Source organism: Podarcis melisellensis, assembly GCF_964234715.1.
Source record: "Podarcis melisellensis genome assembly, chromosome: 6".
Taxonomy (NCBI): Eukaryota; Metazoa; Chordata; class Lepidosauria; order Squamata; family Lacertidae; genus Podarcis; species Podarcis melisellensis.
Genome location: NC_138538.1, coordinates 28,186,750 through 28,201,951, shown reverse-complemented (window position 1 = coordinate 28,201,951; position 15,202 = coordinate 28,186,750). Strand labels below are relative to the sequence as shown.

The 15,202-nt window shown below is 43.8% G+C and overlaps 1 protein-coding gene across 4 annotated transcripts in view; it reads left to right on the top strand.

Moving 5' to 3' along the window:
• RALY (RALY heterogeneous nuclear ribonucleoprotein) overlaps nt 1-15,202 on the top strand; it is a 195,138-nt gene that overhangs the window by 175,848 nt on the left and 4,088 nt on the right. For all 4 annotated transcript variants that reach the window (XM_081917277.1, XM_081917280.1, XM_081917279.1 and 1 more), the window contains 4 exons: nt 6,742-6,789; nt 10,443-10,603; nt 11,452-11,565; nt 12,996-13,141. In XM_081917277.1, the coding sequence (XP_081773403.1) occupies nt 6,742-6,789; nt 10,443-10,603; nt 11,452-11,565; nt 12,996-13,141 (469 nt within the window). The remainder of the gene's footprint in view (nt 1-6,741; nt 6,790-10,442; nt 10,604-11,451; nt 11,566-12,995; nt 13,142-15,202) is intronic.

The window sequence follows — 15,202 nt, the reverse complement described above, 5'->3', positions numbered from 1 at the left end:
TACCACAGGTCCATTCTTGTTCAGCTGTTGCTGTGAGGCAGAGAGCTAGTGTGTCTCAGGAAACTGCTTAAAGAGCAGGTTGCTCATGCAAGTAAGCCAAGTTACAAGTAAGTGAATTGCGCTGCAGTCTTAAACTGCAGTTCTATGCATACCTATCTGGGAGTAAGCACAATTGAATATTGTGGGACTGCATCCGAGTAAAAATGCATCAGATTATGCTGTTAAAACCCCATTGAAATCTATAGCATTTAAAATATACTTAATTCTGGGCAATATTGTGTCCAATTGCTATGGTTCTAATGGTAATGAGTTCAGTTATTCTGCCTGCTCTTAACAGGGGTATTTATTAGCACAAATTCCAAGTAATACTGGACACTTCCAGGCCGTTCTTATATTTGGATGGAACTCAGTCTCATATCAGCAAATTTAGATTGCATAATTAAAGTTGGTTTGCCAACTTTACCCAATTCAGACTAGAAAGTGTGGGATATTAATTGGTTGGCACAACTTTGTATAACCTCCCCTCAAACAAACCAGAATGAATGCTCAGTAAATAGCTGAACAGCATCTAGCCTCCCTGCGAAGTGTGGAAACAAAGCAGGATAAATGCTCAATAAACAGCTCACCTGGAAGTGATCAATGAGGCACATGATGCTCCGGAATCCTCCTAGGAGCCCTTTGCAGATTTAAATGGTGGAAATTAAAATCAACTCAACAAAGGGTCACCATAATGATGTGTGGCATTTGTCATATCATGTCTTTGCCCACTGGGGCTCTTTATTGAGAACAGCATGATTTATGACTGGATCAGTGTCTGCCACAGCCTTCTAAATCTCTGCATACAGCTAAGGAGCAGGAGACATTAAATTCTCCTGTCTATTCTCTTAAGGTAAGTTTCCATGCAGTTGCAGGGGATGGAAGAGGGAAGCACAGACTATGAAGATACAGGTGTGAGAGTGGGTGGTATTGTACAGTTACAGCACATTGATTTTTGAGCCATAAACTACAGAGATTATTATTGCTATCAGCAGTGAATTCATCATCCCTTAACCATTAAAAGGGGGGGGGGAATTATTTACTGCCTAACTGCTGCTTATGATTAAAGAGCCTTGCCTTGCAATCCTGAACACATGGGGTGTTTCTGTGCAGCAGTTTATTGTGGAGTCAGGGCTGCTCGTGTACGGCCGTTTTTTGTTTGTTTGTTTTTTTGCAGCATCTTCACAACGACATGCTAATCAAAATGCTCCCCTGTATTTCTACACACACACACATACCCATTTAATTCAGATGTACCGTTTTTGCAAGGGTTATTTTTTGGCAGCGGGTGTAGGGTACTATGGAAACAGTAAATCCAGTTTAATTTGGTGATAATGTGGGATGGCATTTTGATGTGGATGACATAGTATGTTGCGCAAACTTTGCATACCACCGAATCCACAATAAACTCCTATGTGGAAATGCCTATTTACTCTGAAGAACAGCCTACTGAACTCAGTGGGTTGTGCATCTCCAATAAAATTGCAGAGGATTGCAGCCATAACTCCAAGGCACTGTGGAAACACTTGACATGAGTATTTATGTTTGAGTGGTCTTTCTACAGTATCTGCAAGCAGTGCTTTTTTCTGGGGGTACGCATACCCCTAAACATTTTGTGAATCTTTGTACTTTTGTCCATTTACTGTATTTTATTTTTCCTGATTTGGACTATAAAATGGTGATTTTCTGGAGTCAAAATGAGAGTACCCCAAAACATTTTTTTAGGGGAGAAAAAAAGCACTGTCTGAAGGCATGGAAACTTCATATACTATAAAATGAAAATGACAACTGAAGCAACCAGAGTGCTCAGGGAAGCATAGGTTTCTGATCATATAGTCCCAACTTCATTTGACCCAATTCACGGTGCTGGTTTTCACCTTTTGAACTCTAAATTTGTGGTGGCTAAGCTGTGGCTCTCTGGGTGTTGTTGGACTCCCATCAGCACTTGCCAGCATGGACAAAGGTCAAGGATAATGGGAGTTGTAGAACAGCAACATCAGGAAAGGCAGTAGGTTTGTCCTCCCTGCCCTAAATGGCTTTGGATCCTGGATATATAAAAGGAGCATCTACTCCTCTCCTGCATCAGTTACCAGAGGAGGTCCTGCTTCGTGTTCCAGTGCCATCCAAGATGAGACACATAGATACATAGGACAGGGCCTTCTCAGTGGTGGTGTCCAGAAATTCTTTGTCGATTTTCTCCTTTTTTGCTGTCAAGTGGAAACAGCACTGCTTAGCTTGTTCAAGGCACTTGGAGGCAATGCTGGGTTTGAGGGGAGCTCAGGCCTTGAAGATCCCCCCAACCTTGGCACTGCATCCACCCCAGCATTTGCATGCACACACTTGCATGCCTTGCTTGGCTTTTTGTAGTCACTGCTGTCACATAAAACACACTACTACTACTACTACTACTACCACCAGCTCACTGCTTCTGGCAGTTTTTCAGGCACTTCTGGTCCCAGGGTCCCTGGACTTATGGGGTGTGGGGCCAGACTTACACCCTTTGGTCCATGACACATCATCTGCTTTGCATGCAGAAGGTCCCAAGTAGAATGCCTAGCACTTCCAGGTAGGGCTGAGAATGCCGCCTCTCTGAAAGAGTTGCTGTCAGTGTAGACAACTCTAAGCTAGATGAACCTCTGTTCTGACACCATTTCGGATGGCTTTTTATGTTCCTATGCCACTGAAAGCACTTGCTGAGAATTTAAATTAGCTTGGCAAATATAAGAGGGGGACTACATGGCTTGCTAGTAGGGTCTAAGGGTCTTAGCAGACCACAGGCTGAACATGAGTCAACCGTGTGATGCAACAGCAAAAAAACCCCCAGCCTAATTCTCTTTTAGGCTGCATCAACAGAAGTCTTGGGAAATAATAGTACTACTCTATTCTGCCTTGGTCAGATCACACCTGGAATACTGTGTCCAGTACTGGACATCACAATTAAAGAAGGATATCGATAAGCTGGAATGGGTGCAGAGGAGGGCAGCCAAGATGATAAAGGATCTAGAAGCCAAGCTTTATGAGAAACAGTAGGTTTAGTCTAGTAAAGGTTTAGTCTAGTAAAGAGTAGACTGGGAGGAGATAGGATAGCCATCTTCAGACATATCAAGGGCTATCACATGGGAGATGGGGCAAAATTGTTTTCTTCTGCTCTGGAGAGTAGGACCCAAATCAATGGATCCAATTTATATGGAAGGAGATTTCATCTAAACATCAGGAAGAACTTTCTGAATGTCTGAGCTGTTTGACTCCACCAGGAGGTTCTGGATTCTCCTTTATTGGAGGTTTTTAAGCAGAGGTTGGATGGCCACTTGTCATGGATACTTTAGTTGAGATGTGTGCATTTCATGGGGTTGGACTAGATGACCCTTGGGACCCCTTCCATCTCTATCATTTTATGATTCTTTGCTTTTTCTGATATGATTAAGCAGCAGCATCATTATCATGTTCCTACCAGTGATTTGCTGCTTGTTTTATGAGGGATTTTTAACTGGTTTTGTGTGCTTGGTTGGTATTGGGATTTCCTCACTTCTGGTTTAAAAAATAAAATAAAATCCAGGGGAGCAGAGCTTAGCCAGGCTCAGCTTCCTTGGGAAGGAGGTGACCAGAAGCCTACAGTGTTTTGTAGTATCTGAATTACAAATGTACAGACAGAGCATAGGTGGAGGCAGACGCCTGAACACCCCGTCAGGCAGCCAAAGCCACTTCCACACATCAGATCTCCAAAGTAGCTGTCCCTCGCTGCCAAAGCAAAACGCTTCTAGCTGACTCTTTCACTGCAAAACTCCAACTGCAGTCTCCCCCATTTGTTCCCTTCCACAGACACACAGCTAGATTACCTCATCCTTACCTAGGGTGATATGCCCCCTTTCATAACCTTCCATCAATTTTCTAGCCAGAACACCGCAGAGTGGTCCTGCATCAAGAAGCAATGTTCTAACAATTAGCTCCCATGGAGACAGAGCACCCAGGCTAGTAACTCTCCTTTTGTCAAGTCCAAAACACTGCCCAGGTGTGACCTTAAGGAAACCCGCTATGAAAGTCCTATTCACTGATCAGAACCGCATAGCAGAATCTCTGTTTGTTTTGATGATTTCTAACCACCTTTAGGATTGTATTATGTTCTTGCCCTTCGATTAAAATAATAATAACACCAGTGGATAGCTCGTTTTATCAAAGAACATACACATGGTGCTTGCCTATCCCCCTTTGTCTGATACTCTAGTCTAGGATGCTTTTGTACAATATTGTAACTATTACTATGTTTATTTCGAAACTCTCAAGAACTCAGAAACTGAATATGTGGAGGCTTGGCTGGAACCATTATTGGTCTCGTTCCAACACCAAGGTCACTTAAACATAAGACCTATTCACTAAAACATTTTTCTCACGAGGAGGGTGGCTGCCAGATACAGCTTTTTTTGAGCTGCTTGCATTGATTTCCCTCCCCACTGATTATTGGATTTTATGTGAAGTGGTAATTTTTGTGATTTTTTTTACAGTGTATGTTGTATGGTCATTTTATTTATTGTCACCAGCCCTAAGGTCATCTGATATACAACTGACAGAATTGTAGAGTTGGAAGGGACCAAGAGGGTCATCTGGTCCAAACCCCTGCAATGCAGGAATCTTTTTGCCCAACGTGGTGCTGGAACCCATGACCTTGAAATTAAGTGTCTCATGCTGTACCGACTGGGCTATTTGGTTGTTACTATTACTACAGTGCCTGGCGTGCTCTGGCCCATGGGGTCACGAAGAGTCGGACATGACTAAACGACTAAACAACAACATTACTACTACTAATACCTAAAAACATAAAACACCCCAGGTTCAGTTCCTCACATCTCCAGTTAACAGGATTTCAGATAACAAGGTGGAGAAAGACCATTCCTTGAGCTCTTTTAAGCTGTTGCCCATCAGTAGACAGTGCTGAGCCTTATGGACCAATGGTCTGGTGATCCTGCGTGTCTCCTCTGAGCTGCCTATAGAACTCCCAGATCAAGCATTGGACTATGCAGCTGTTCTGCTCTAACCAGCTTCAGTGATCTTGCCAGCTTGAATCAGTCAAACATGGAGGCCAAAGTGTGCTCCTCATTGTTCCGTTTAATAACTTTTGATAGCTCTGTTCTCTGGAAATGTGCCAGCCTTTCTCTGAGATTATGAGTAACCCAAAGGGAAAGGGTTGAGTTAAAAAGAAAGAAGTTGAAATGGATGCTTTCAGCCTTAAGACTAAAAGCCTAATAAGTCCCAGAACCCTTTCCTCACTCTTTTTGTCTGTTTCCTGCCCCAATGGGCTTAACTATGCTGACTCACATTGTCATTCTAAAACGAATAATTAAATGTACTGCTGAATTCAGCAATCAGCTATCCACCCAAGACCTAAATGCATCATTAAATCAATGTAGTCAAGGCCCATATCCTGTTGAAACACCCTATGGAACATGGTGAGAACCAGGTAGCTACCTACATATAACCATATCCCTTGGTGATCATTACCATCAAGGTATACTATAGTATACCAAATTATTTACTGCTACTTATTTACAGGAAAAAGGACTACAGAGTATATTTGCTGCCTTTCTTCCATGGGGTTGTCAAGAGCTAAGGTGGCACCCCCCCCCCCCTTGTCTGGAGGATCTATTCTACAGTACAAAGGTTAAAGTTACAGCTGTTGGTTTGCCCACTTTTGCCTCTGTCCCTTAGGCTCTCCTACCACTGGCATGTGGCCCTTGGGAAGCTGCCCTGGGGCTGAAAAAATTGCCCCATTGCCAGCTGTACAGACTCTCAGGCAGCATAAGGGGGTTGCTCCTGCGGAGCAGTGTGAGGGGCTGAGCATTAAATCTCCGGTGGTTTTTATTATCCTGAAATGCCGCCTCCACGTCACTGGGAAGTCAAAAATGTCAAGGCAAAATTAAAAATTCCACTTTGAGCCGACCTTTCAAACTGATGTGTAGCTATATGCTCCTTTTCAGCCAGAAATGTCAAAGCTTTCCATTTCTACTATTCGCCAGATGGATTCATGCTGAAAGTTTTCTTCTATCAAGGGTTCCTGCATGATAGTTTCATTACAGTGTATAAAATATCGCTCAGGAAAGAGAAAAGGGAAATGGCGGGTTATCAAGGCAGCCGCTGGCACTTTGATGGTAGTGACTCCACCTCAACCGTTCTTGACAGGAGCTTACGCACCCCCTGTCTCCCCGTATCCTGACCCCTCCAGCTAAGAACAGATTGCCTTCTAAAAGGATGCCCATTTATCTTTTGGTAGCCCAGCTAACAATAACTGTTGGTTGAGCCTCTACGTCATTATAACCTCATGCTACTATAGCTCCAAGCTGGCTGCTTTACATGAGTTCCTGTTGAAGGCCTGGTTGTGGCTTAATTCTGCGCAAGTTGAGTGTCCTGCTGTGCCAAAATGGTTCCACATACGGTCAGGGCATTTTCTTTTCTTCCAAATCTGCAAGGCTGAGTTCTGCTACCTCATAAAGCAGGAATGGGGACTCCAGATATATTCTGGGGCACAGCTGTTGGACATCAACTCCCACTAGCCCCAACCAGCATAGTCTAAGGTTCAGAAATGATGGGAATTGGAGTCCAGAAACATCTGCAGAACCACAGGTCTCCCACCCCATGTTATAAAGGCTGTGACAAGTGAACAGAAATGGGTGGGGAAAGTTAGAATACTACTAACTGGTTTTCTTTTGTCTACAGTGGCTATGAATTTGACTACGACTACTACAGAGATGACTTCTATGACAGGTAAGCAGATTGAAAGGAGCAAGTGATACACCTTGAGTTGAGCCGGCAGGAGTGGAATAATGCATTTCTGGGGCTCTGAAAGAAGTGCACTGTGTTAATGACTGTGCATCCAGCTGAAAGGGATAGATTTTTAAAAGTCACAAGAGACAAATCCCAAACCCAGTCCAAAACATAAATGTGTACTGTGAATTCCTCCCATAGTTGCAAAGGCAATCAGGGATGTGACTGGGTGCTTTTAAAACTCAGGTTTCATGTTCCACATCCACATGCTTTTTTCATAACGCCTATCTTCCTGCTCTCCCTCTTTCCTGCCTTCCTTTATTACTCTTTCCCCTGCTCTCTTGGAGGCATTCACATACTTCCCCAGGTTGACATTTCCCCAATAGGTTCCTGAGTGCTCTTGTCATCTACGTATTTTGTGCTCAGAAAGTTCCTTCTCCTTGTCTGCCTGTATATGCAACTTGGATAAATATCATTGTGCCTGCTTCTGTCTGCATCTCAAACTGCATGGTATAAAAGGCCACAACTTTCTACCCACCGGAAACGTTTATGGATAGACACTAAAATGAGATAAGGAGCACAGGACAGGAAGGGACGATGGTGTAGAAAAGCAAAAGAACTGGGCTTGTACATCAGTTCTCAAGTCCTCGGGAGTTCCTAAATTAATTCTAAGAGTGGAAACATTAAGGTGTTTAAAAAATGCATTAAAAGTCACAGTCTTGCAGGCTATAGTGATTTGTTAAGTAAAAGTATTCTGTGTGCGGTTAACGGCATTGGTTTAGCGAATGTGTCTTCCAAAACCTTCATGATCAAATATCCCTAGCTGCCGCTTTTTATCCCAGGCAATCTAGTGACTGGCATGTGTGGATGGAATGCTAGCTACCCCTAGAGGCAGTAAGGGAACATTGTCTCATGTTCATCCAAGTTTGTTATTGGTCTGAATGTATTTCGCCGCAGTCTAGTTCTGTGCTGCTGAAAAGTGTTTGTTGTTCTGCTCCTTTTCCCCTTGGCTAAGACATCAAGGGCCAGGAGTGAGACAATTGAATTGCTTTGAAATAGAATAGTTTTGGATAAAACAAAGATGTATCTCAGTTGTGTGTTGAGGTCCCCAATCCACCCCCCAAAATAACTCACAACGGACACGTAATTTTTGTTTAAGATTTTTGGCATGATTTTGGCCACAACTTCATTAAAATACAAACTGTGAGTGGTTGTTTAGGCATTGGTTAAGACTATCTGTCCCCCCGCCTGGGGACAGAACTGACTTCCGGGCACCACCGAAAGACAGTGCGGGGGAAAGCAAGTCGGGGGAAAATTGGAGCTGAGACACAGACCCTCAACTCTCATCCGCCTGCTCCCCGAAGGCTTGCCGGCCCTAGTCCCATTCCAGGGATTGGACGAAAAGATGGCAAGCCCCAGGATTCCTTTAACGGAATTCCCTTTCCACAGCAACCACGGAGGGGCAGGCCCAGCCTATCCTGAACCCCTCCATGGAGGGGTAGGCCCAGCCTATCCTAACCCCTCCTCCACCAGATTTATAACCAATGCCTAACCACAACCTTACAAGTTGTGACGATTTGCTACGCAGTAGGCAAAAACCACCCAGCCAGCCAATTTGCCAGGTGGAAAAATTCCTACCAGGCCCCTGCTCAAAGGCAGACGACCCCATGACAGGCATAGCAAGGTCAACGCAACAAACCCCTTATTCTAGGGCGGGTGGGCGGGTGATCCGTTGCACGCAGCAAAAGAGAAAGTACAAGGCTGCGTGCAGAGTATTTAAACCTTTTACCCCTCCCACCAAAATTGCAACATAACTTTTGCCCCAGCAACTCGGCAATCCAATCAATGCCCCCTGGCCATCTTGGAGAACTTACCCAGCAACAAAGGGGTGGCTCAGTAGACCCCACCGCAACACGTGCGCTCCCTGAAGGAGAACACGCTTTATCATAATGAGATCATCCCATATTATTCCCACATATACATGAGATTCCACAAATTGCAAATAAATAGTTTCTACAACATTATTAGAAATTGCTTAAGCTTTGAACACTTGATAGCTCTTAGACCAAGTGTGTGGGCAGAAGGTAAATTGGTATCTACTGGCCGATCTCTGAGTGATGTTCAGATGTTCAGCAAGGATTCTGGCTCACAGCAGCAACAACAAAAAATCCACGCCCCCTTCTAAAATAGGCTGTTGAGATGAAGAAAGATTGAGGGAAAGGGAACCAGATTTTTGAGTGACATGATTATGAGCTCAATTTTGGTACTGGAAACTTATTCCTGTACTGAGCATATCCTTTAGTCTAAGAGTATGTTGCCTCCACCATTTTACACCTGTCCCCAGCTGGTGACTTTTGGGGCTTCAGGGAAGAAAACAAAAGTTGATCCTGCAACCCTGACGTCTGACCATTCCTGCCTTATGCTATCCAAAATGTATAGAATAATTTTATGGCTGGTTGTTGGAAATGTGGCAGGATTAGAGAATACCTTTTGGTCTGTTCGCCTGCATGGATACCTTGCCAGGAAATAACAGTCCTTGGGGAAGGAGAGCAGCTCTCTGGTAGAGCATCTCTGCCTTGCATGAAGGTGGTCTCAGATTCCATCCTTGGCATCTCCAGGTAGGGCTAGGAAAAGCCTGAAGTCCTGAGGAGCCACTGCCAGTCAATGCAGATAATACTGAGCCTATCTAGACCAACAAAGTGGCACAGCTTCCTATGCTCCCGAGTGATTCAAAAGATCACAAAATGTGTCCTATAAGTCATCTTTTGACCTATATAAAAGGAGTTGCTCTGAAATATTTTTTTAAAGCTACTTTTCCATGTGATAGTAGCAGCCCATGTCCTCTAGGCTAAATACTAGAAAAGGAAAGAAACAGCACAATTAAGGGAATGAGGTATAAAAATGTGGGGAATAGCATCCTTGAGTAAAATCACATGGGTACTACAGATAAAACAGAAGAGGGTCAAAATGAACAAATTTGAGCCAAAGTAGCTCGCTACAGAAAGCCTAATAAAAGGCAAGCCATTTCCCTTATTATACATTTGTAGACAAGTATTTAGATTAGAACTAAGTATTAGGTTTATAATGCAAGAATTGTAAGAGTTAATGATGTATTAAATTTCTGAAAGTATTGTGTGAGGTCTTTATCGATTTTGCATAGCATCTTACATTTGTATGGCGTTTTTAAGGTCTTTTGTATATTGATTTTGTGTAAGGATTCCGTACATTTGAAAAAGCTGATGTGGAAGTTCCATTGCATGGTTCCGAGTAAGTGTTTGCAATTGTATCATTAAAGGATTCATTTGGAAGCAATAAGCATTATGGCTGGAATCCAACACAGTGCTAAATGAACGTTCTGTCACTGCAAGGGTTTCCACTTGTGCAGTGAAATGTTCTCTCTCCCTCTCTTCCCCCTAGATGCCCCTTAGATCTGTTCTGGGGTTTCCTCCAAGCCTCTGGAGAAGATCTGAGGAGGATATGTGTAGCAGGAGGAGATGGGGGAGGTTTCATTGCACAACAAGAAATCCATGCACTGATGGGATGTCGTAGTTGAATTGTATGTTTAAATTTATCTTAAGGTCTTACAATCATATAGAACTTTATGGGGGAAAGGGAGGGGGCTTCTTCTACCGTAAGCTACTTTTGTCTTGCAGACTCTTTGAGTATCGGGGACGGGTGTCTCCCATTCCCAGGGTGGTTCCTGTGAAGCGTCCACGAGTGACCATCCCTTTGGTACGGCGCGTAAAAGCAACACTCCCAGTCAAACTCTTTGCCCGATCTGCTGCCATTGCAAACAGCTCTGCCAAATTAAAATGTAAGCTTCTATGTTATTACACAGAGATAATTCCTATTTCAAAGACCGGGGCTTGCCTTCAAAGCCTGCCTTTGCATTGTATTGTACGACATATGCTAACAATAGTTTTGCAAGGCAACCCTGTTTGCTGTATTTTACGTATGCATGTATTTATAAAAACACGGTGGTGGTTGGTGCCCCATTGGGACTGACAGGGCAGAAAGGAGGGAGAACAGCAGCAAGTTGAACCAAAGCCAATGACACACAGAGCCAACTAATTCTAGTTCTGTCCATGCTGAGTTCTACAAAGGAAACACTGCAAAAAAAGGAGGAAGGTGATCTCTTGATCAGATCATTCCGCACCTGTCCACCACCAAAGTGATTGTGTAAAGCATCTTTAAATGAAATGAGAATCCATTGCTAAACGTTCAAGGTTTGTATGTTAAAATTCTCAGGTTTGGCGGGGGGGGGGGTTAAAGTTACAATCCATGGTTACTTCCAAGCAATGTCATTCTCTTGCCAAAGTCATTATAGTCCAGAGCTTCCGTGCCTTTAATAAGCTGTGTCTGAGGATTGGGGCATTGATTGCTTGTCCCATTTATGGAGCACTAGGATGGGAGAAACTATACCTGCCAAAATTCTCCTGTCTTCTTCACAGCTATGAAAGGCAAAGGAGACCTGTCCTATATTGAATCCAACAACCTTATATTGTGATGGCTCCCTAGTAGGACCTGCTACTGAAAGATATATAAGGAAAAGAACTAAGTCTCCATTCAAGAAAAGCACCACTTTTGCAAAATAAGAAAGAATAGTAAGCCTTGCTTCCGGCTTCTCTCTCTCTCTCTCTCTCTCTCTCTTTCTCCTCCAAGTGAAATGCAATGAACTGCAGACAATTAAAACGGAGTTGACGCAGATCAAATCCAACATTGATGCTCTCCTGGGCAGATTGGAGCAGATTGCAGAACAACAGAAAGCATCGGCAGGTCAGTGGGCTGATTCCAAATCTCTCGTCAATGAGGCCAAAACATTGCAGGAGTTCAGGTGCAGAGATTAACTCTGAGCCAGCTACCTAGCTGTTGCCAGCACTCCTTCACCTGGGGACCTGCATTCATTTATGCTTTTGTAATTCAGCAGCTGAGGCCACTGTATTATTCCAACATACTATTGTTTTTAAGTACAAGCTATTGTTTCTGAAGCATCTCAAAGATGAGGATATTCTGTTAGCGTTTTATCACAAAGGTTGTGATGGCAAGAGTTAAACAGAACAGCTTTTGGAAACCACACATACTAAAGATGTAAAAAGGCATCCCTTTCCTTTCTGTCCCATATTAATCACATGCAGCGTAGTTTCCACTCTGCTGCAGTTTGTCTCCCACCAAAAACAATGTTATTTGCCTTACTGTCGACTGCGGCAAAATCATGTAATTTATGCAAGTTACATAAGTTGCATTGTATTTACATTATCCCACCACTTTAATGTCAATGCACTGCAAATTGGTTGGCGTAGAATTAGTTATGTATCATTTGCAGACTGAAGGGGACAATGGTAGTGGATGGTGATTCGCTGGATTGATTTCCGTTCCAGACATGGGACAAATAAGTGAACATCAGCAATTTTCTGCTCCCGTTTCTGCGTACATTGGAATTCTGTGACATCTCTAACACACAAACAAACACAAGAGAAGGATAACAGTAGGCTTGGGAAGAGAGTTTGCAGGAGTACATAAAAGCTATGGGTGTGGAAACCCATGGGGAAGGGACCCCACCAGCCCCCATGAGGACTGAGCGTGTTCAATGGCCACAAACTCCTGTTGAGGAGGGGGGAAATGAAAGGAGTGGGGGGCGGTTAGCAGACTGACCAGTGAACAGGAGCAACCAACACTGCAAAAAGTTGTTGCAGGGCCCACTTGTTTTAATCTGATGGTACTTCCTGATTTCCACTGCAATCCTAACTATGTCTACTTAAAAGTAAGTCCTATAGAATTCCGTGGGGCTTACTTCCAGGTAAGTGGAGGTAGGATTGCAGCCAAAAGCCCTAAAAAGGTAGATTTTATAACACTTTCATAAGATGTTCAGGTTTTAACCCACGGAGTTGTTGCTTGTCCCGTCCCCTTGTATGGAAACCATGTCCATGGATTCTCCCACTCCTCCCACTGTAAATGGCGGAGAGGGGAGAGGTTTCATCTCTCTAAACCTGGAATCACCACCCCTGCCCAGCTCTCAGTAGGTGATCAAAGCTCCTCCCATACCCTCCTCTGGTTTACATCTGATCAAAAGCAGGATCTGTCACAAAGTTAAGAGTTCCCAGACCACTGGTTAGTGTGAACAACAATGAAATGATTCTGATTCAGAGAGTGGCCCAAATGGAGTGTCAATCTCTTGGGTTTGTCCCTTACTACATCTCATCCTGCAGAGGTCAGAAAGAAAGCAGATGGGAACAAAAGCGAGCTTTCCCAAGAAGACACAGCATCTGAGGCAGAAATGAACGTAGAGGAGCCACTCAACGGCGAGGAGGGAGAAGAAGAAGGTCTCCTGAGAGATGACTGTGACGATGAATTGGTAGGAAACCATTGCTCTCCCACCCCTGTGGATTGATAAGCCTTGTACAATTTTGACAGTGTTCAGATTGCTGGCAAAAGCAATATTCTCTCCCCCTCCCATCAAATAAATGGCCGTCTTTCATGCTGTGATCGGTTACAGCTGGGTTATCCGCTTTTCAGCCCATCCTGGAAGGTGGCCTTTCCAGGAAGCACCTGGCATGTTGACGCTCAGAAATGGGACCTGTCCTTCCGCATTCAAATCAACAAATCCAGGCTTTCTCGGCTGTCAATCTCTGCCTAATGCAAAGAGCTTTGTTCCAAGACAGTTTATTCTCAGATGTGTGACTGTCTGGATATGTGGCTGGAAAACATATCATAATAAGCTGTTGTAAATTCCCAACTCAGATTGCCTTGGGTCTGATCCAATGCAGCACATGCATAGATAGCCCTTTTAAAAATAAATAAATGTGAAACCAGCTATATAGCGATGAAGCAGGCGGCTGAAATTCCATACATATGCACACCATTCCCACTCCTGAAATACCTGGCATACCACTCTTTTCTTTTTAAGATATTTCATGCTGGTTGACATTCAGCTTTATTGTACATAGCCAAAGGCCTCTGCAATATATAAACTATAAAAAAATTCCCAAGCAGTAGGTGAATTAAAGGAGAAACCTGCTATGGAAACTCACAGGGCAACTGTTAATAGCCATATATGCCACCCTCCAGGGGTAACAAAACACTGGATTAATATTTATAATACATTATAATTCTCAAGATGGCTAAAATGTAGCATCTTAGCTGCCAATACAGAACCTTGGATGGGGAGGCTAACTGCGCATCGCCAAAGAAGGGGACAAAAGTAGAGACTTGCATAGAATTGCATATGCTAATCTCTATGTAGAAATGCAAATTTAGCCTCATTACTATAATTTAAACAGAAATACAATGCATCTCACCATTGTAGGGAAGACAGTTCCCATGTGACCTCTGTGCCAGCTCATTATGCTGTCCAGGTGCTGTTGGCGGGCCCACCCACTGTCTTTTCTGATGGCTCTTGATTTTTAAACTGAGAGAAGGCAGTCCTTCAAACAGAAGACAGTCCTCTCCAAAAAAGGGGGTGCATGGCTACTGTAGCCTTGAATCCTAGGCTGGAACTGAGAATCAGGCACTCACAGCAGGATTCTCTCTCCAGCAAGAGACACGAATAAGCAAAATGCTCCTCCTGCAGACATCTAGCTTTCAGTTAGATCAGAACAAGTATCCAGGGCTGGCACCACTTGGTGGCAATGCCAGGCATCTGCCAAGGCCCATTTCATGTGTAGGGCTCACTGCCAATCCCTGGATGTACTTAGTCCCATACAGGTAGGGGCCCTGCTGATAACGTCTTGCCTACCCAGCCCACAAACTGGAACGACACCCCAAGTCTCTCTCTGTCATGCTCTGTTTTTACTAGACCTGCAGATAATGCTCTGAAATTTGCAGTGCCAAGCAAAAATAGCAGAAACCTGCTCCCACAGGATCTACGAGGACCAAGGCTTTCAGTTTGGCTTGGCCATCCTTGTTTTGTGGAACAGTATCCCTGTGGTGCTATGGCAGCTTCCTGCTCTCTGTCCTTTCCAGAAACAATTGAAGACATTATAGTTTGGCATCTTTTTCCAGTTAGATGAAAAGGTCTCCTAGTTAGGTTTAAAAACAACACAAAATGGAAACCTATTTTCAGTCGCAGTTGGTTTGTGTGTGTGTTTATACCGTTTTAAAAATTATTTGCAGCAGGTTATACGGCATGTTTGTAAATCACATTGAGTTGCATGTGAAAGGTGATCCATAGATTAACAAGCCATCGTCGTCATCCCAATTGTAGCCAAAACTATACCACTTAAATATTTTGAAAACCGGTTTAAAACCTTAGCGCCAAGAAACTTTTACAGCAGTGGTCATTTAACTTAGACAGATAAGGACTCCCCTTGGTGGCATGCCGCAGCTGATCCCACCCAACTCTTTAGCCCTGCATGGACATTTGGGCACATGGAATGAACGTGCACATGGCATGGAACTAGCAGGCTCTGCCCCGCAT